The sequence below is a fragment of the Bubalus kerabau genome, chromosome 8 (genome assembly GCF_029407905.1).
Source record: "Bubalus kerabau isolate K-KA32 ecotype Philippines breed swamp buffalo chromosome 8, PCC_UOA_SB_1v2, whole genome shotgun sequence".
Taxonomy (NCBI): Eukaryota; Metazoa; Chordata; class Mammalia; order Artiodactyla; family Bovidae; genus Bubalus; species Bubalus kerabau.
In genome coordinates, this window is record NC_073631.1 from 106,440,434 (window position 1) to 106,460,614 (window position 20,181).

Consider the following 20,181-nt stretch of genomic DNA (forward strand, 5'->3'; position numbering starts at 1 on the left):
TCCAACCCCCACATTCAGAGATTCTGCTCTGTTTCTCTGTTCAATTGTCTCTGCTACCTTCCGCTACCTAGGCTTTCCTACCCTCCTTTAACCACCAATACCCTGTTTTCAACAAGGAGAGACAGAAGCTGGTGGAAGAAGCCCCTCAACTCTCCTCCACTGCACCAGGCACTTGCAACAGCCATGCGCTGTCCTCTGCCCACCCTCTGTGATGTTGCCTATTCCTCCACCTGCCCTCCAAATCCTGGTCCTTCCCACTACCTCGAGAAACATGTTCTGAGCATCTTTTATCTTTAATCTCTTACTTACTACCAGGCACTTCCAAACAGTCTCTTAAGATGCCCAAGTCTCTTCCATATGAAAAGAAACCCCCTCCTTGGGCCTTCCTGAGTCACCCCTCTATTTCTTCCCTCCTCTTTCACAGCCTTCCTTCCTGAAAGGATACCATCTATTTCTTCACCTCTCACTCAATCTTTCAACCTTCTAAACTGGTTTCTGCTTCTACCATCCACGGAAACAGCTCTCCATAAGTTACCAGCAACCTCCAAGTTGCCAGATCTGATGGGCATTTTTTTCCAAGCTTATTTGACTTGATCGAGTGACAGCAGACCGATCTTTGTTTAACACAACTCCAATCAGCCATTCCCTGGCCATCAATCCTTTAATGACTTCCCATTACTCTTAGGAGAAAGAGCGAAATCCATAACACGGAAGCCCTGCCACTGGCTTATCCTGAGGCCTCATCTCTCCCTGTCCCCGGGTGCTTGATCTTGCCCATGCTGGGGTCTCCACCTGGCAAGGCCCCTTCCACTCTCGCTGGCCTTTCCACCAAGCAGCTCCCTCTCCTTTGGGCGGTCACATCCATGGGTCATCCCCGCCCTGCCTCCAGCAAGGTCCTCGTGTTACATGCTCTGCTCGCCCTTCGTATCCCCTGAGAACAGCCTGGTTATTTGGGATCTTTGGTTTAGTGCCTTCCTTTCTCCTATAGGGGCTTCCCTGGTGGCTCAGCTGGTAAAAAATCCACGGGCAATGCGGCAGACCCCAGTTTGATTCCTGGGTTGGGAAGATCCCCTGGAGAAGGGATAGGCTACCCACTCCAGTATGCTTGGGCTTCCCTAGTGGCTCAGCTGGTAAAGAATCCACCTGCAATGCGGGAGACCTGGGTTTGATCCCTGGGTTAGGAAGGTCCCCTGGAGAAGGCAATGGGTACCCACTCTAGTATTCTGGCCTGGAGAGTTCCATGGACTGTAATAGTCCATGGAGTCACAGAGTCAGACACGACTAAGCAACTTTCACTTTCTCTCCTATAGACTCTAAACTCCAGTGGGCAGGGTGCCCATCTGCTCTGCTCCCCACTGCTTCCAGCTCCCGGCCCAGCCCAGTGAATGAATGAATGAATGAACAAACCAATAGTCCACGCATGACCTCTGGCTTGCACATGGCTCTGCATCACAGATGTTGCCATTCTGAGCACCTCCCTTCATGCAGACACCCCAGGTCTGGTCCACCCGGCCTCATGCCCTCTCACGCCCCACTGTTCCCTCTTTTTGGTGTTAAGAAAACTTCAGCCCAGGATCCCAGTGTGGCTGCCGACTATTTTTATAAATACTGCTTTAGTGGAACACAGCCTCCCTTGTCGGTTTCTGTAATGTCTACAGCTGCTTTCAACTCTAATGGCAGAGCTGAGTTGTTGTGACAGAGACCACACAGCTACAAAGCTTGAATTTTTTGGGGGGGCCTCGAGGCATGTGGGATCTTGGTTCCCCGACCAGGGATCAAACCTGCGCTCCTTGCATTGAAAGGAGCTCAGAGTCTTGAACACTGGACCCACCAGGGAAGTCCCTACAAAGCCTGAAACATGCACTACCTGGGGCTTTAAAAAAAAGTCTGCCGACCCCTGGGATAAAGCATCCACCAGGACACCTACTGTGTGCTGTGGGGAAAGTCGAGTAAGTGCGTCATGGTGACGAAGGGGTGGTTCAGGGTCTCGATTGGAGTGATTCTCTTATCGGCGTCTATGGTCAGCATCTTCTTCAGCAGGTCGATGAACTCCCGCCGGTCCGCCTTCTCCACCAACATGTCACTCCCTTCCAAATCTGTGGTCATGTTCACCTGCAAGCAAGTGGGGGCAAGTTACCAAGATTCCGCTGGGCCTCCCTCGCCCCATCCCTCTTATTCTGTGCTCTGCAGCTCCATCCTAATCTCTTGGGTCACCTCTTCCCAACCCCCAGAATGCTGTGTCTGCCCCGTGGGGGGCGCTGCCACGGGTCATCACTGCCTGCAGGTCATGGCTGTTCTCTCTGCAGGAGAGGCCGGGGAGGCTGCTCAGGGAAGAGAGAGGCCCCTGTGGGCACCTGCGCACATATGAGTGTGCGGGCGCAGCCGGCTCTGCCTTCATCAGTTAGGTGGAAATGCACCTTGCATCACACCTCACTGAGAAGAACCGTAAGATGAAAAGAATTCTGGAGACTGAGCTTATGACAATGTGAATGTACTGAATGGTATACTCAGAGTTGTACCATTTTAGGCTACACATATTTTCCCATGGTTAAAAAACAATAATTACAACCAAGCGGTAAAAATAAGATGCAAAAAAGGTTTATCTCTTTAACCTTCCAAGAGAGGTACTGGGGCCTGCTTCCTATACCTACAGTGGGTCAGTCTTCTTGCAGCTCCTGAGCCAGGGTCTGAGTTATTTGAATCCCTGGGTTCACTGGGACCACCTCTGGCAAAGGCAGGCAGGATATCTGAACACAAGATTTTTCTTCCAAGAGCAAGTCTATACGGTGTGTGCGTGTGCTCAGTCGTTTAGTCGTGTTCGACTCTTTGTGACCCTGTGGACTGTAGCCCACCAGGCTCCTCTGTCCGTGGGATTTCCCAGCAAGAATACTGGAGCAGGTTTCCATTTCCTTCTCCAGGGGCTCTTCCTGACCCAGGAATTGAACTCGTGTCTCCTACATCAGCAGGCAGATTCTTTACCACTGTACTGCCTGGGAAACCTATACTAGGATGACCTTTAAAAGCCTTGTTTTGCGGTGCTTTCTTTTCCGACCCCCTCCCAAGACATGTACTGGAAAGCAATTTCAGTTTTCTCAGAAAATCAAAGCTTCTAATCAACTGACAAGTATACTTTATTTGGAGTTATGAGTTTTGGTTACGCTTATCTTCAGTAAGAAGTGTGTTAAGTGTTCATTGGTCTGGAGCTGTGTTTCTCATTGCTTTGAAGAAAAACTCACTTTGGGTTGCCCTGATTTTAGACTAGGTTTTATTCTAAAAATAGCTGATGTTCTAGAATTCTCTCCAGACACAAAGGTGACCTGAGAGAGACTGACTGCATTGGGTTTAGTGCTCACAGAAGATGGATGTCCTGGTCCCTGGTACCTGGGAATGGGACCTAATTTGGAAACAGAGTCTCAGCAGATGTACCCAAGTTAAAGTCACAATGAAGTAGGGTGGGCCATGCAGCCAACGACTGGTGTCTTTGTAAGAGAAAGAAGGGAGATTTTGGACCCAGAGAAAAGAGGGAACACAAAGAACACAGAGAAAAGAAGGCCACATGAAGGAGACAGAGACTGGGGGATGCAGATACAAGTCAAGGGAAACCGAGGGTTACTGGGGGCCATCAGAAACTAGAACAGCCTGGGCCAGTTTCTTCCTAGAGCTGGTCTAGAGGGGACATGGCCTGCTGGCACTGTGATCTCAAACTTCCGGCCTCCAGCACTGCAAGAGAATAAACGCTGTTGTCTTAAGTCACCAGTTTATGGCCCCTTGATAAGGTGGCACTAGAGAACTCCTCATGGTACTCAAATGAACGAATGGGCTTGAATTCTTCTCCTGAAGACATCAGTAAGATTGGCCTGTGCTATTTTACAATTGAGAGCCAGTAAACTGGAGCTATTTTTAAAGACCTGGTGTAAGGTCTTAAAAATGTTCCACAAACCCAATGGTATACTTCCCAAGGCTGACATATCATTGTTTAAGGTCAAAGTCAGCCACCACATTGGAGTCAGGTGGATTTCTACCCTCCATCCTCTGTTAATTACTCCTGCAGAAGTGTTGTTGTGCATGGCCCTGAAAGGGCTAACATTGTATAACTCACCCACAGAGCTTACCTGGGCCATGTCATCTAAACAGTTGAAAATGTACTTCCTTGCTTCTTTTGACTTAATCCCCGTCTCTGCTTCATGGTCATCTGGTGTCTGGTCAAGAAAGGCAACGGGCCATTGGTAATATGAATTATTTCCTAGTCACTGTGACTCAAACCTGCCAACCTCTGCTTCTCCCCCTGAGGATCTTTTCCCACCTTTCAGAGAGGTGATAGGTTTCTTAAAGCGACCTGCCCAGGAATTCCTTCCTCTCCTCCTGCTCCACACTTAGGTCACCCCTCCTGCTTCCTCCCTTCCCATGAACACTGTTGGGGGGCCAGCTCTGAGTCGGGTCTGGGGGGATCCCCAGAAGGCAGTATATGCCACAACTCTGAGACCCACGTTCTCCCCTAAGTTTAAGGGATGCAGTTAGGTTTCATATGTGGAAAAGCAGAAGCCTTTTGTCCACACATTTTAAAATTTTAATTTATCAAACTCATATACATAGAGCTCTCCCTGTGTGTCAGACACTATTTTTTAAAATTATTTATCTATTTAACTGTGTCTTTATTTTTGGCTGTATTGGGTCCTCGCTGCATGAGGACTTTCTCCAACTGTGGCCACAGGGGGTTTCTCATTGTGGTGGCTTTTCTTATTGTGGAGCATGAGCTACAGGGCACGTGGACTTCAGTAGTTGGGAGGCACAGGCTTAGTTGCCCCTCTGCATGTGCATCCTTCTTGGAACAGGGATCAAACCCGAGTCCCTAGCATTGGCAGGCGGATTCTCAACCATTGGACTGTAAGAGAAGTCCCCAGGTACTGTTCCAAAGCACGTGAACTCATGTAATGCCCTTCACAACCAACTTAGGGAGGCCGATTACCAGCCCATCTTCCAGAGGGACAAACGGGGGCAGAGAGCCTGAGGAGCTTGCCAAGGTCACGTGACTGCTGGCTCTGGAGTCTGTTCGACAGTCCCCTCTGCCTGGGTCCAGGGGACACACATCTGGTTCCTAAACTGGCCTCAGTCTAGGAAGCCGCTGTTTCCAATGACTATGGGGTTTTGGACTCATTCATGGATCACAGGTAATTGATCCTCCAAGACTCACTCAAGGACAGCACACCTGGAGCTGCTAAGATCCAGGCTTCGATGAGGGAACAGCTGGCCAAGAAGGCCTGAGTCTCCTAACTAAGACACAGAAATGAACCCCGGCCCTGGCCAGCCTCAGCCTCCTCCTGCAAGGACTCTTTTTAACTGGACCTGACCTTGAGCCGCTCACCCTCAACAGCTGCCAAACGCCAGCCTCCCATCAGGAGCCTCAGAGGCCTGCTCAGCTGCCAGATCTCTTTTCTAAATCTTTTGCCATCACTGACCACGCATTATCTCTAAATGTATTACAGTTTGGCTGTGGTTTCTGTTAAAAAAATACCCACCCACACTCTTGCAAAAAAAAGGAAACACCTAAAATGAACACAAAACACACTTAAGACGTATATTATTTTCTCCTCCCCAGGAAAAAAAAAAAAACATTAATTTTAATTACTAGGCACAGATCAAAGTGAAAGCAAAATATGTTTCCGTTAAAGTCAAACTGCCGGAGTTTACTGTGTGCAGCGAGGCGCTACACCACCTGCCGGCGGGGCTAGCAGACCCCTCCCGGAGCCTTCGGATACTGTGTTGCTGCCTGCAAGGCTCTCTGCATCCTTCAGGGCCTGGCTCAAATGCTCCTCCTCGACCCTCTGCCATAGCAGGAATCAAGGCTCCCTCCTCCAGGCACCCACATTCTGTTCCTGCCTGAAACAGGGTGCAGGTCACGGGGAGGGGGCAGGGCTTGTCACACAGGTTCAGTCTCCCTCTGCACTGGGAGCTCCTTAAGGGCCGGGGGCCGTTCACTTCTTTCATTTCTCTATCCAGCAGCCAACCAGGCAGGTCGTCCAGGTTTACTGGATGACATTGAGGGAGTTTAGCAATCAGAGCTTGAGGTGCAAAGGCAGTAGTAGGTCAAGCAAAGCGGTGCTTTCTGAACATTCAAAAATCCATCCACCATGTATCAACCACAGTCGTGACCCCGCCGTGGCCGAATCAGAGTCAGAGCCAGGACCCATGTGCCTCGGTTAAAGGCTCCCTGTGAATGGGGGAACTTTTCACGGGGACCTTCTTCCCCGAAAGCTGGGTGTTGGTGAGGAATGAGGCGGGTGCTCTTCCTACCTTCAGCCTCCACAGAGGATACGGCGAGTCTGTGTCCCGGTTGAAAAACCTAGTTGTCTTTGTCCCCGCGCTTAATAAATATTCTGCTGGCAAACCCTGTGTTTGTGAAATATACCGGATCTGCAAGGAAAGATGGGAATGAGGTCAGGGCTTTTCCTGTCACCATACACGTGGTATATTAACGGCTCTAGCGTCTCGGAGAAAAATGACAATTTTATAGGGAGAGAAAGAAGTAATCAAAGGAAAAGGGAAAAGGAAGAAGAACAAAGAAAGAAAAGCCAGGCGATCTTCAATTGTAAATTTGGATACTAGTACTTGAAGAGATAACACAGGTAAGATGCTTCAATAAAGGTCGTGGCTAAATTTAAAAAAAAAAAGTGATTGAAGGGAAGCTAGGTTTGGGAGACAGTATCACACCTCAGAGCCCCACCCCATGTCAGGTTATGGATGGGGTGCCCATCCAAAGGAAGAGAGCTGGCTGAGAACACCTGTGCTGTCTGGACCCACCTGATCGTACTCTGAAGCTCCTGGATACAGCGGCCAGCCCAGGAACAGCTCTGCGATGACGCAGCCCAAAGACCACATATCAATTGCCTCACAAAATGGTAAACCCAGGATGATCTCAGGGGCCCTGAAAAGGAAGAATGGGGAAAAAAAAAAGTCATTAGCAATTTGGAAAAGCAGGAAGCTATTTCTGTATGAATTCTACAAAAAAAAAAAAATCCAGTCTTTCAAACCCAAGCTACCGTTACTGACTCCCTCAAGGTCCTGTTGTTCTTGAGCTGGGTTGCAACGATCCCTGCATCCTTTGGCTTGGTCCTCCCATCAGTAGGGAGCCTGGCTGGATGACTGGCTGAGATGCACGGTCGGTCTGAGGTTGTAGAGCAGACCCAGAGGGGACCACAGCTACTGCTTCATTACCATCACGCTCCAGCCAGACGAGCTAATCAGTGCCTTTCAGATGCTCAAAATTATCTTTTGTAGCTGAAAATCCAGGAAACCAACCTTAAGAGAATGCCCAGGTTTTAAAAATTTTTTTTGCTGAGTGGCATGCAGGATCTTAGTTCCCTGACCAGGGATCAAACCTGTGCCCTGAACATTCAGTGGAAGCTCTGAGTCTTAACCACTGGGTCACCAGGGAAGTCCCAAGGATGCCCAGTTTTTACAAAGGAATTCTGAAGTACAGGTATGCTATTTTCAGTCATATATAAAACAAGTTGCCTCCACTCCGAATGGGATTAAATCCAGTATCTGTTTATGCCAACAATCTCTTTTTAGGGGTTTGTATCACACTTTTCCAAGGAAACACTAGTTTTTTGTTTTTGTTTTTTTCATTACCTTCTAAAGAATTCTCTATTATGACAATTATAGTACCTGGTTCAGGTGTTAATCAGAATTCCATTATAAACCCTTTCCTAACTTTAGAAACTATATTCCTTCACATGATAAACCTGGTTACCTGCTGGAACTTCTAAAGGAAATCACCTAAACTCAAAGAGAAAATTTCACATGTACTTGGTAATCAAAACCAAAGACCACAGAGTAGCTCCGCTTTTCTAGGAATTGGTCATGATCGCTAAGGGTACATTTTGGAGAAAACCACGTTCAGAGCATGAGATATGAACTCAGTTTATGATTTTTTTTTTTTTAAACGTAGCTCAAGGCATTCTGCTGATGCATGGGCCCAACTTCTGTTTTCTCTATCAATGGTCCCCTTGATGAAGTGATCCAGGAAGATGCAACTCCACCTTTTTAGCAGCCTGGAGAGGGAGCCCGGGAGCTGGGAGACTTTTCTCTATCCGGGTTATCTTTGCCCAGCAAGCAGGAGAGGAGGGAGGGAGGGGATGCCAGGAGCACCTCCACTTGTTGGAGCTTCGAGCTGAATTTTCCCTGCACAAAGCATCTCCCTGCCTGCTCCTTTAAATTGGCTCTCATTGCTGGGTTTTTTTTTCTCTACATAATGGTTCTGAAAAAACAAATACGAACCAAAAGGTCTTGCTATCAAGTCTTTTGATTTTTCAGCTGTAAAAAGGAGTCTCTTCCCTTCCTTGGAGCTGGAGAGGCAGCACTACTGTTGATGCTTCTAGAGCGCCAAGACTGGTCTGGGCGGCAAGGCCAAGGTTGGGTCTCTGTGGGCTTGGAAGGAGGGGATTGCTGCGGAGGGCCGGGGAGCGAGCTGTTACTTAAGGGGTCTTCCCTGTCCCCGTCCTCTTGGTGCTGGGTGTCTTCAGCTCCAGTGTTGTGCCTGGCACTTCGCTCTGTCTTTGGTCTTTGTCTCCTCCCAGCCTAGCTGCTGACGGTTCATGTGGACGTGGGCGATGGCTCTTGCCCTCCGGGACGGATGCCCTGGGGAGGCATCAGCGCTGGACTGTCCTGGGTCATGGGACCTTCGACCTGGCCTAGGTCACTGTGTCCAGTGGTGCCCCCACACACCAGGGCTTCCAGAGCCACAGATCATTAGGTGGAACTGATGAGACTACCGCAGGTTGCTTCCAGCAATGCCATCTCTTCCGTGGTGGTTTCGATTTATTTAAAAAAAACCAACACATCTTTTCGAAAAGAAGGGAGTATCTCAAAAGAACATGATAGTGAAAACAACATGCTCTTGTTACACATGTGGCAGAACCTGCTTTGCTTTCTGCCCTCTCTGAGAGTCAGACGTGTCTACCTGCATCCTCTCACGTGGAGACTCGGGCCTCTCCTTGGGGAGGTCCCTGCTCTGGTCTTGAGAAGCCCCTCCTGTGGCAGCTGCTGCTGGCTCAGAATCAGGCATCTCAGCACCTCTGTCTCCCGTTCTTGTGACCTGTCCCTTTGCCCGTTGTAGCCTGGACACTCGGGTCTTAGGAACAGGCTGCTCTGGTTCTGTGTGGCCATCTCTGGACTTGACCATGAGGCTGTCATTCCTATCAGGTTAATTAACTGGCCCTCATGCGCCAGTACTCTTGCCTGGAGAATTGCAAGGACAGAGGAGCCTGGTGGGCTACAGTCCATGGGATCGCAATGAGTGGGACACGACTGTGTGACTAACTTTCACTTTCACTTTTTCATGCCCTTAAGCAGACTGCTGGGAACCCCTGGAAACCCATTTCCCAGATTCTGTTCCCTGATCTGCCCAGCAGAATCTAACAGGTAAGACTGTCATGCAAAGGGCATGCCAGTGATGTTCTTGGGCGAGAAACAGCAGACTCATGTTACAGGTATGGGATCTGTGAAAATCATTTAGTTGGGGACTTCCCTGGTGGTCCAGTGGTTAAGACGCCGAGGTCCTTATACAGGGGGCTCAGGTTCGATCCCTGGTTGAGGAAGTAATATCCCACATGCTGCAACTAAGAGTTCTCATGCCTCAACTAAGACCCAGCACAACCAGATAAACAGTAAGTAAATATTAAAAAAAATTGTTTAGCCCATCAGAAAATGGAATGACAGTGATTCCTGGCGTTGCGATATGTATGGCAGAGGATTTCTTTTGCTGTGATCCTAGTGAGCAAATGCGTGGGCATCAGGCAAGGCAGCTGGGAGACAAAAGAAACAGAAGGTGCAGCCCTGTCCCCCACGGGTTGCTGGGGAGGCGACACCAAAGCACAGGTGACAACTGAAGTCAAGCACAAAAACATACACAGCACACACACAAACAGACCTAATCCAAGCACACACTCTCGCTCCAGTGTCTCCCGTCTAAAAACAATAAAACAGAACGCAAGAACAAAACATGCCAAAACCAAACCTCTCCTAATCCCTTCAGCTCCCTGCAGCTGTTGCCCTAGTTCTCTGTTCTCCTTCCAAAGCCAAATCTCTGAAGAGTCATCTCCGGCAGCTTCCAATGCTCTGTCTCTCGCATCTTCCCTCCCTCCTCTCGCTGGACTTGCCCCTCTGCTCCACTCAAGCGTGGAGCTCGCCGAGGCCAGCAGGGACCACGTCGCGCCCACTGGTCAGTTTCTCAGCTCTGGAGCCTGAGAGTCATGTATCTTCCACACAGTTGATCGTTCCATCCAGTCTTGAAACAGGCAATCTTGGTTCGCACGACACTATGTGCTCCTGCATTTGTTCTGCTCTGTTGCTCACGGCTTGTCATCCTCTGTCCAAGTGCTGCCTGTGGCAAAGCCCCAGGACCCCTTCTCTTCTCTCATTTCACTGTTTTTCTAGGTAGTTCTTATGGGGTTGAACTGTGTCCCAAAGTCATGCTGAAGTACTAATCTTTGGTAGCTCAACGTGTGCCCTTCTTTGGGAATGGGGTGACTACAGATGTTATCGGTTACGATGACGTCATCCTGGAGCGGGGTGTATCCTTCATCCAGTATGACCAGTGTCCTCGGAAGAAGGGGGCGATTTGGACACAGACACAGAGGGAAGATGGCCATGTGAGGATGGGGGCGGAGACTGGAGTGATGCTGTCGCAAGCCAAGGAGCCAGCAGAAGCTAGAAGAGGCAAGAAGGCCCCTCCCTGCAGGGTTCAGAGGGAGCATGGCCCTGCCGACACCTTGATTTTGGACGTTTAGCTTCCAGAACTGAGAGAGAACAAGGCTCCGTTATTCCGAGTCATGTATTTTGTGGTACTCGTCTCTGCACGCTGGGAAACTGCAACGGTCATTGTGTCCACTCTTAGTGGTTTAAATCCCATTTTGTGTATTTCCAAAAGTCTGTCTCCATCTTGGACTTTCCTCGGCTCCAGCTTTAAGTTTCTGATGGCCTGACATCTCCGTTGGAATATCTCTCAATCACCTCAACTTGTCTTTAAAAGGGAACTCTGCTCCTCTGCACCCTCCCACCCCAAATAATTCCTCCCTCCGTCCTCTGTTTCACTAAATGGAATTCCTGTCGCACCCCCACCCCCCACAGCGCCCCATTACTCATGGTGGAAACCTGGGATTGATCGCTGATTCCCCTCTCTCCCTCCACATCCTTGCCATGCAATAACGGCAGCTCCGAAGCAGCTCAACAGGCCCCAGATCCTCCGCTTCTGCTGCCACCGCCCTGGCCCTGACCATCTCACCTGGGCCTTCCTATCTTTCCATCCATCACTGCTTCCTCCAGTCCACTCTCTACCAGCTCAACAGGTCACAGGCCCTCCGCTCGAAGTCCTTCCCAGGCTCCCTGCCACCCTGAGAAGGAAATCTCAGTCCCTCCCCCGGCTGGGCCCTGCCCCGCCCGGCATTGTCACCCAGTCCACTCTCCCAGCTCAGTGAGCCCCAGCCTAACCAGTTTCCTGAGCCTTCCCACGGAGCTGTAGCTTCAGCGTCAAATGCTTTCTCCGCTGGTTCTCAGGTGGCGGCTTCCTTCTCACTCATCCTTCAAACCTCCGCTTAATTGTCACTGCCGCCAACAGGCGTCCCTCGACACCAGTCAGTCTCCATCTCTGGTGCCGTAAATGTCACTTTACAGCACTTTCCCAATAACCTCCTCACCGTCTGTCTCCTCTGCTCTGTCCAAGAGGGCAGCACAGGGTCTGGCATTTAGGAGCCAATCAGTAAGGATTTGTAGATTGAATAAACCTTTACTAAATATAAGAAAAGTGCTAAAATACGTGATTCAGATGGAAAGTTCTAAGGCTTGCAAACAAAGGAGGGTGGAAGGGGCGAATCTTCATGAGGGAATGAAAACCCAGACGCGAGCCTTTCACCCAGGGAAGAGCAGGCTTCCGTGCATGTGAACGGGCAGGGCTGATAAGGCCCATCTCTTCCCTCTTCCTTTAGAAGCCGTCATCCACTCCGCTCCACACTGTGGGCTTGCTGGAGCCCTCTGTGGTCCAGCCCTCTCTTGTAAACCCCCACTCGTCTCCTGCCTTTGGTTTCAACCATTTCCAATTTACTCTGAAACTCTCCTCCATTCAAAGGCTGTGTCCTCTTGTCTGCACACATGACACGTTGGTCACATTTCTGAGACAGCCTGTCTTCCCCCGCCCCTTCCTCACTCAAACACACCTTGCTCTCGGTGCTGGTGGGCTGTGTGGTGAACATACAGACATGAACCACCAGATCAGTCCAATAAATATTAACTGACCACCTGAAGGACTGATGCTGAAGCTGAAGCGCCAATCCTTTGACAACCTGATGCGAAGAACTGACTCATTGGAAAAGATCCTGATGCTGGGAAAGACTGAAGACAGGAGAAGGGGACAACAGAGGATGAGATGGTTGGATGGTATCAGCGACTCAATGGACATGAATTTGAGCAAACTCTGGGAGATGGAGAAGGACAGGGAAGCCTGGTGTGCTGCAGTCCATGGAGTTACAAAGAGTCAGACACGACCGAGCGACTGAACAACAACAACTGTTGTATATATATGTCTGGGTGTTCGCCCTCTACTATCCCAAGGGCAGGGCCTGTGTTTCTATGTTTTGAGCCACAGTCTGGTACACAGAAGATGCTTCATAAAAATCTGCTCAACACGAACCCTCAGGTCAGGAAGGTACTTCTTTGGCCTCTCAGTAATCCCTGGGGAACTGAAGACCCCTCTGCTATGATCGGGCAGATGCCTGGTCCCTGCTCCAATGGTCTATAAGGCTCCAAACTCCTCAATGTTCAAAGTCAAGTCTAAAATTGGTTTCTTTTTGTTCAGTGCACCTGAAGCATATTCGATGGTTGCTAAGGTATATTTATTCTTCAGTGAAGAAAGCATTATTAGCAGGGGTTATTCTAAGACAGAGTTTAGCACCCCTTATTTAGTCACTTAGCAGAATAACTCAACTGCCATTTTCCTAAGCATCTTCTATGTGCCAGGCACTGTGCTGGGTGCTGACGATCAGAAACCAGACCCTGCGGTTCCTCCAGGAGTTCATGTCTAGTCAGAGGCAACAATGAGCCTACGGCCAACATACAACCTGTGCCCAGCACACGCAGGCGAGGCAAAGCCTGGGGGGCTTCTCGGGAGAGGTAGGTGAGGTGGCCTCTAGGCACAGGGTGGGGTGAGTACATGTCCATCCCTGGCCTCTGGCTGCACCTCTGGCATCTAGCGCAGACGCCTGGAGCACCCAGGTGCTCACCGCACCTCTGGAGAAGGAATAAACCTTTCTGTTTCAACCCCCCACCCTCAGCAGGCACCAGTTTTCCCTGAAGCTGGTGCCATCTCCTTGGAAACACTGCCTATGACAAGAGGCAGACTACTTGGCCTTTCTATTTCAAAGTTTACATGCTTTAAAAAAAAAAAAGAAAAAAAAATCACATCCTGGTTTCTTGCATGGGCGCTGTTTCTGGTCTTGGTTTGGGTCCCTAGTGGGTAGGACCACCAGCTTGGGACATGGCCTTTCCCCTCTGGGCTCAGTACCACCCAGGCTTTGTCAGGGACTCAACCTTCACTTACCAGCCCATGGAATCCTCTTACAGAGGCTCCTCACTGCTATTTTGGGACATCAGAAATACTTGAAACACACACGAAGTGTCAGACAAAATTTGCACCTAAGAAAGAGAGATTGTTCCTTTCCAACATTTCCACAGCAAGACATGGAAAATTCTATCTTTCTACAGAAAGAGAACGGACAACTGTCATTTTCAACACACCAGAGATTAAGCTTTGATATTTCAGTCTAGTTGCTCTCCTGACAGTACATGTAGCTGGTGAGGCATTCCCAGATCATGTGCAGAATGTTGTGACCCTATGGGGGAATGACCTCCAACAGAGGCGTGGACACCACCTGAGTTGAGTGGAAACACTCAGGACCCCAAGTTCACAGTGCCGTCAGGTTGTGGCTGTATACCGATTTCCTGACGTTGGTAGGAGGATAAAATGAAACAGCATCATAGGAGCACCTAGCACAGGGCCTGGCCCAGAGAAAGCAGTCAACAGATAGTACATCACTTATGTGTTATGTACAGTGTGTCTAAGGCCATGTGACGGCAATTAGATAAAGAGCATCCCCTTTCCTCATTTAAAAAAGTTTTATTAATGTTATTTATTTTATGGTTGCACTTGGTCTTCATTGCTGCACACGCTTCTCTAGTTGCAGCGGGCAGGGGCTACTCTCTAGCTGCGGTGTGGGGGCTTTTTATTGCAGTGGCTTCCCCTGCTGCAGAGCACAGGCTCCAGACACATGGGCTTCAACCGCTGTGGCTCGCGGGCTCTAGAGCATGGGCTCAGGAGTTGCGGCACGAGGGCTCAGTTGCCCCATGGCATGTGGAATCCTCCCAGACCAGGGATCAAACACATGTGCTCTGCATTGGCAGGCAGATTCTTAACCAATTGACCACCAGGGAAGTCCCCCTTTCTTCATCTTAAAGGTCCATTTTCTTCCTTATAAATTGAAACATTAGGAAAACTATTTAAATATATTAAAACATAACCATTAAAGAGTTTTTTTCATTTATCTTTACGAAAAAGGTACAAAGATTAATATAACCAACAACGAAGTCCCTGTCATTTAGCTTTAGAAAGAAAACTGCCCATCCACAACCCCCTTTAACCTTAAAGAAATTAAAGGGATGCTCTTTAACTTCTTCCTACTGGAGAGCATGACCTTAACCCTGCATCACCTTTCACAGTACAAGCCCTTCCTCACCCAACCTCCCCGGCCAAGTTCATGTCTCCATCACCCACACTAATAACACAAGTGCAAGGTTCATGGTCACTCCCAACTTGGGCAATAAATCTGCAACACTAATCAGAGAGCACAGGAAGGACTGTGCATTTCTGGAAAAATGTTACTCAATTTCTCCGGGTTTTTATATCACCATCTATAAAATGTGATTATTAATCTTGCTTTTTTCCTTGTCTCTGCAGCAGCTTATGAAGATAAATTACATTTGGTAGAATTATAAAGCAGTTTGAACTCTCTGGAAGCAAGACACTCTGTTAGTCCATGGTATTTTATAATCACTGATATTATAAGGTGTACTTGAATTGAACTGCAGTGAAAAAGCCTGTTCCCACAAATATATGTAGATTGAAAATAACCTCAGTATGGCTGGGGCAGAAGCAATCAAAATGTAAAATTGTGTTTCAGATGGGTTGTTAAATCTTATGTTTCCGCCGCAAAAATAAGGAGACTTGGAAAGGCTGACACCCGCTCAGAGGCACTATTTGAGTTGGTGACCTGGACTGGGAGGCAAAGGATTACATCAAGGCAACACAGGACCCTAGGAGGGGCAGAAATCTGAGGACTCGGAGGAGGCTATTTTAGGGACCCCAAAGCCCAAAGGATTTTCACAAAAGACAATCTGAAAGGTGAATGCTGGAGAGTGCCTCGGGGCAGTATTTCTAGAAGATGGGTTCGTACCATGTCAGGGGGACCCAGAAAGGTCCAAGTGGAGATAGCAACTGAGGTCTGGCTAATCCAAGGTCAACCTGGGGTTCGATTTTGAAGAAGATACAGCTTCCTTGGCAAACTGGAGATAGTAAAGAAGCAGCTCTGTCTTTGAGGTGCTTGACAAATGGGTGAAAGACAAAGTGACTCAGAGACAGAGCTTCAGGAACAAATCACAGGGTGAGGTTGACCAGGAGCCTGCTCATTGTGTGAGCCTGCCCTGAGCCAAGGTGATAAGGAGACTGGTCTAACCAAACACTGTGCATCCTAAGAGCTCCACACACCTTCCACAGAAGAGATTTTCTTCTGTAAGATAATCTGCTGTACGACGAGGAGGACGCTGTCCTCTGACAGTGACAAGGCTCTGACTCCAGAAGGGAAGCCAGCAAACATACCCAACTGGTGCCTGTGGTGGTCCCAGCTTGATGTTACATATGCAACGGAATTGTTTCAGAGGGGTTCTAGAAGTTCTTTCTCGGGGCCACTGCTGACAGCCATAAAACTCTGTGTGTGCTATGCGGATTCAAGATCCTCACTGGTGACGCTGCTATAATTGAGCACTTCCAGTTCTCACGAACAGAAATGCTCAAGACATCAGAACAAAGCATCACATCCACCTGGAAAGTTGATTATATATAATCAGGGTTTGACTGCGCTGGTGACGTCATTCTCACGCCATACTTGGACAGTCTCCCGAAGGAAGTGCGTTTCCTTGTCAACCAACCATTTCAGGACAATGTTAGAATCAGAGCAGAAGTTTTTTTGGATTTGTATTGGCAATGAACATTTTGACTCTGAGGAAGACTTACCCGGTGTACACTAAATATATGCGCGTGTGCACACACCCACACACACACACACACACACACATCTCCACCCTCCCATTCCCCACCCCTGTGCTGACCCTTGGTTCCCAGCTCTGCTTCAACTCTGCAAAGTTCAGCACTAAAATCTAACCTTCTCGCTTATCTACCAGAAGAAAAGGTTGGATCTGGAACTCAATAACTATAATCTCCAAAGGCTTCTAACAATATTGGTATAATTAGGAAACCGGTTCCCAGATATCTAGAGGATATACTGACGTTAGCCTCTAATTTTTTGTAAATCGCTTTAAGAAATGGTCCTGGGAAGAATGACTTAGACCTCATAATGGGTCATTTCGAAAACATGGACCCTGTCCTGGAATTCCTTATCCTCTTGACATGTACCACGCACTGTGTCTACTCAGCCCACCCCACACCCGGTGGTCCTGTATCTCCCAGGTCTCTGGGGCTTGTTATCATGAAGTCAGGGGATGCTGGAGAAAGCCTGCTCTTGCCGTCCAACACCCCATGGGACTATAACATAACCAGACTTCATGCTCATACTTTTGGCAAAAGTACATGCTCAATAAATGTCTGTGGAAGCACCTGTTGGCCAGGGAAACGGAATCTCAGATTTCGGCATGTCTACATCCGGTCCCATCACTTCATGGCAAATAGATGGGGAAACAATGGAAACAATGACAGACTATTTTCTTGGGCTCCAAAATCACTGCAGATGGTGACTGCAGCCATGAAATTAAAAGATGCTTGCTCCTTGCAAGAAGAGCTATGACAAGCCTAGACAGCATATTAAAAAGCAGAGACAGTACTTTGCTGACAAAGGTCTGTCTAGTCAAAGCTATGGTTTTTCCAGTAGTCATGTATGGATGTGAGTTGGACCATGAAGAAGGCTGAGCACCAAAGAATGGATGCTTTTGAACTGTGGTGTTGGAGAAGACTCTTGAGGGTCCCTTGGACGGCAAGGAGATCAAAACCAGTCAATCGTAAAGGAAATCAGTCCTGAGTATTCATTGAAAGGACTGATGCTGAAGCTCCAGTACTTTGGCCACCTGATGCAAAGAACTGACTCACTGGAAAAGACCCTGATGCTGGGAAAGATTGAGAAGGGGGTGACATAGGATGAGATGGTTGGATGGCATCACTGAGTCAATGGGAGTTTGAGGAAACTCTGGGAGTTGGTGATGGACAGGGAAGCCTGGCATGCTGCATCCATGGAGTGGCAGAGTCAGACACGACTGAATGACTGAACTGGACTACACCTAGAGATTCTTTTTACATACGTACAGCTCCAGGTTCTTTTATAAAGTTAAAAAAGTCTTTGATTGATTGTGAATAACAACACATGTAAAAAGATGTGCATAGAGCAAAAACATAATGGCGCCGTGACTTATCAGAAAGCATTGTCCGGCGTCACTCACAGCTGGGTGGAGAGACGCGGTGGGCGTCACCAAGCCCCTCCCGCACACTGTCCCCTCTCTGCATGCGGTGGTGATACGTGGCCTGTACAGGAGTGTGTGCATCTTGTAGTGAGGCCCCCACGCCTGCAGGAATCAGGTCCTTAACAGGAGGACCAGACTACAGTCCTGGCTCACAGCGGCAGGCATGCTGCGCAAAGCCGGGGGCAGCTGGCTGCGGGGGAGAAAGAAGACAAAACCTCGGATGTCCTTTTTAGTTCTGCTGGTTGACAATTTCTTCTGCTTGGTTGCTAGTCTGCTGACTGAAACTGAGGGTTGAAACTGCATTTCGAGCTTCCCTGGGAAGTCTGCTGCCAGGAAGGCCTCACCCATGAGGCACTGTCACCGGCTGTCACCCTTCGCTTCCTGAGGCCACTCCTCTTTTCTCTGTGCTGGGAGGGAATTTGGAATTTCAGTTCTAGACCCATGGCAGATGCAGCCCCTCCACTTTATTCAGAGTGGTTATGTGTCACCCCCAGTGGGGTGGAAGTGGGATGTCAGGCCTGGAAGAAAGGAGGGGTCTCCTTCACACCTTTGAGTGAGTTAACTCAAGGCTCAGCCATTGATGCCTTCAAACCAGGGTGCCAGAGAAGACTCTCGAGAGTCCTCTGGACAGCAAGGAGATCAAACCAGTCAATCCTAAAGGGAATCAACCATGAATATTCACTGGAAGGACTGATGCTGAAGCTCCAATACTTTGGCCACCTGATGTGAAGACTGATTCATTGGAAAAGACCCTGATGCTGGGAAAGATTGAAGGCAAAAGGAGAAGGGGGCAGCAGAGGATGAGATGGTTAGATAGCATCACCGACTCAACGGACTTGAATTTGAGCAAACGTTGGGAGATAGTGAAGGACAGGGGAGCCTGGCGTGCTGCAGCCCATGGGGTCGCAAAGACTTGGACATGATTCAGCAACAGCTCAACAGTCTCTATCCCAAATAAAAGCACACCAAGAAGGTACTATTACTTATAAGAAATTATTGATTTCGGTGGAAAACTTTCCATTGGTTAACACTTAGCTTCCACTGGCCCGTAGTGAGTTCTCAGAAACGCTTCTCAGGGCTGGACTGAACCAGCACGAGGCCGGAGAGCCAGTATGCTGTGCTGCGTGGCGCCCCCTGAGGCCCAGCTCTTGGCAAGTGAATGGTACCAAAGTCAAGGCTCATCCTCGGGTTATTTCCCTTCTTATGGCACCAGCTGACTCTGTGGCTCGCAGTGCTAAATCAGGAGGCGGTCTTTATGGCTGATGGATGGGGGTGAGGAATACAGGGCCTGGCGATAAACCTGCTCCTTCTTTGAAAGGGAGATGCATTCAGTGTCACCGATTGGAGACATACCAATCAAGAGAGCTGGAGCCGAAAACTGAGATATGTAGAGGAGCCCGCTGAGTAAAGATGTTGAACACATGCTGGAGGGTGACCTTCCCTGTAGCCATGGGGATACTTCCATCCTCAGACAAGGCCTCCCTCCTGCTACTGCGCGGTCGGTAGAGAATTATAGAGAAAGAAGGGCCAAGGCCAGCAGATATGCTACCTAAGCAAGTTTTCAACTAAAGCCAGTGGCCACCCTGGCCAATGGAGCAGGTTCTGGTCCACAGAGTGTAGAAGTGTCCTGTCTGCATGTGGACAGGTGCGTGGAGGAAGAAGAGCCAGGTGGATGAGGCTGGCTCTGCCAGGAGACCAGATGGGCAGAGGAGAATGGAGGCACCATTCTTCACTCAATTCTACTGCAGGACATGCTGCAGAGGGGACTTAAACCACGGTCTGTTCAGACCTGCCCTGGTCGGGGCAAAGATGTGGCCCCCGTGGTGGCTGGTTGTTTGTTCCGACGGGAGTTAGGACGAGAGAGTGCGCATAAATCCCAGGTCTCCAGCCAAAGGCAGCTGATTTAGGGAAAACCTAATATTCAACTTTTCCTAGAGGAACTGGAAACAAAACTCCAGTTTGCTTTCTTGTGCTCGCTTGGGTCATGGAGGAAAAACAGCTGACATGAGGGGCTGCCGGAGTGCAGGGGCCGATGCATGCTCTGAAAGGGCCCCCATCCTTCGACTGCTGCACAATAGAGGGATGGAGGCCACCGGGGACAGCCAGGGACGTCACCGTGACAGACCTACCGCACACTGCAGACGAGAGCCTGGAAGACACTTCTGCTGGTGGAAGGGGAGCAGGCTGTCCCCGCAGATGAGAACACCACTGCTCATCTGTCCAGAAACTTGTTTTTCTCATCCGAACAATGGGGCCTCTTTGTAACCCAAGAGCTGGGACTCTCGGATCTTGCCTTTGGAATGGAGCAGGCTTCAGCAAAAGAGATTAAAATGTTCATCTTGTTCCTCAGAGCACCGAACCCCACTCCAGCTGAGTGGACTAACCCAAGTGTAG

General features: G+C 49.1%; 1 protein-coding gene across 2 annotated transcripts in view; it reads right to left on the bottom strand.

The window, feature by feature from the left end:
• The window catches only part of HIPK2 (homeodomain interacting protein kinase 2), a 192,044-nt gene that overhangs the window by 49,215 nt on the left and 122,648 nt on the right, over window positions 1-20,181 (bottom strand). For both annotated transcript variants that reach the window (XM_055591074.1, XM_055591075.1), the window contains exons 3-6: window positions 6,799-6,922; window positions 6,292-6,411; window positions 4,113-4,199; window positions 1,928-2,112 (exon numbers count right to left, since the gene is read on the bottom strand). In XM_055591074.1, the coding sequence (XP_055447049.1) occupies window positions 1,928-2,112; window positions 4,113-4,199; window positions 6,292-6,411; window positions 6,799-6,922 (516 nt within the window). The remainder of the gene's footprint in view (window positions 1-1,927; window positions 2,113-4,112; window positions 4,200-6,291; window positions 6,412-6,798; window positions 6,923-20,181) is intronic.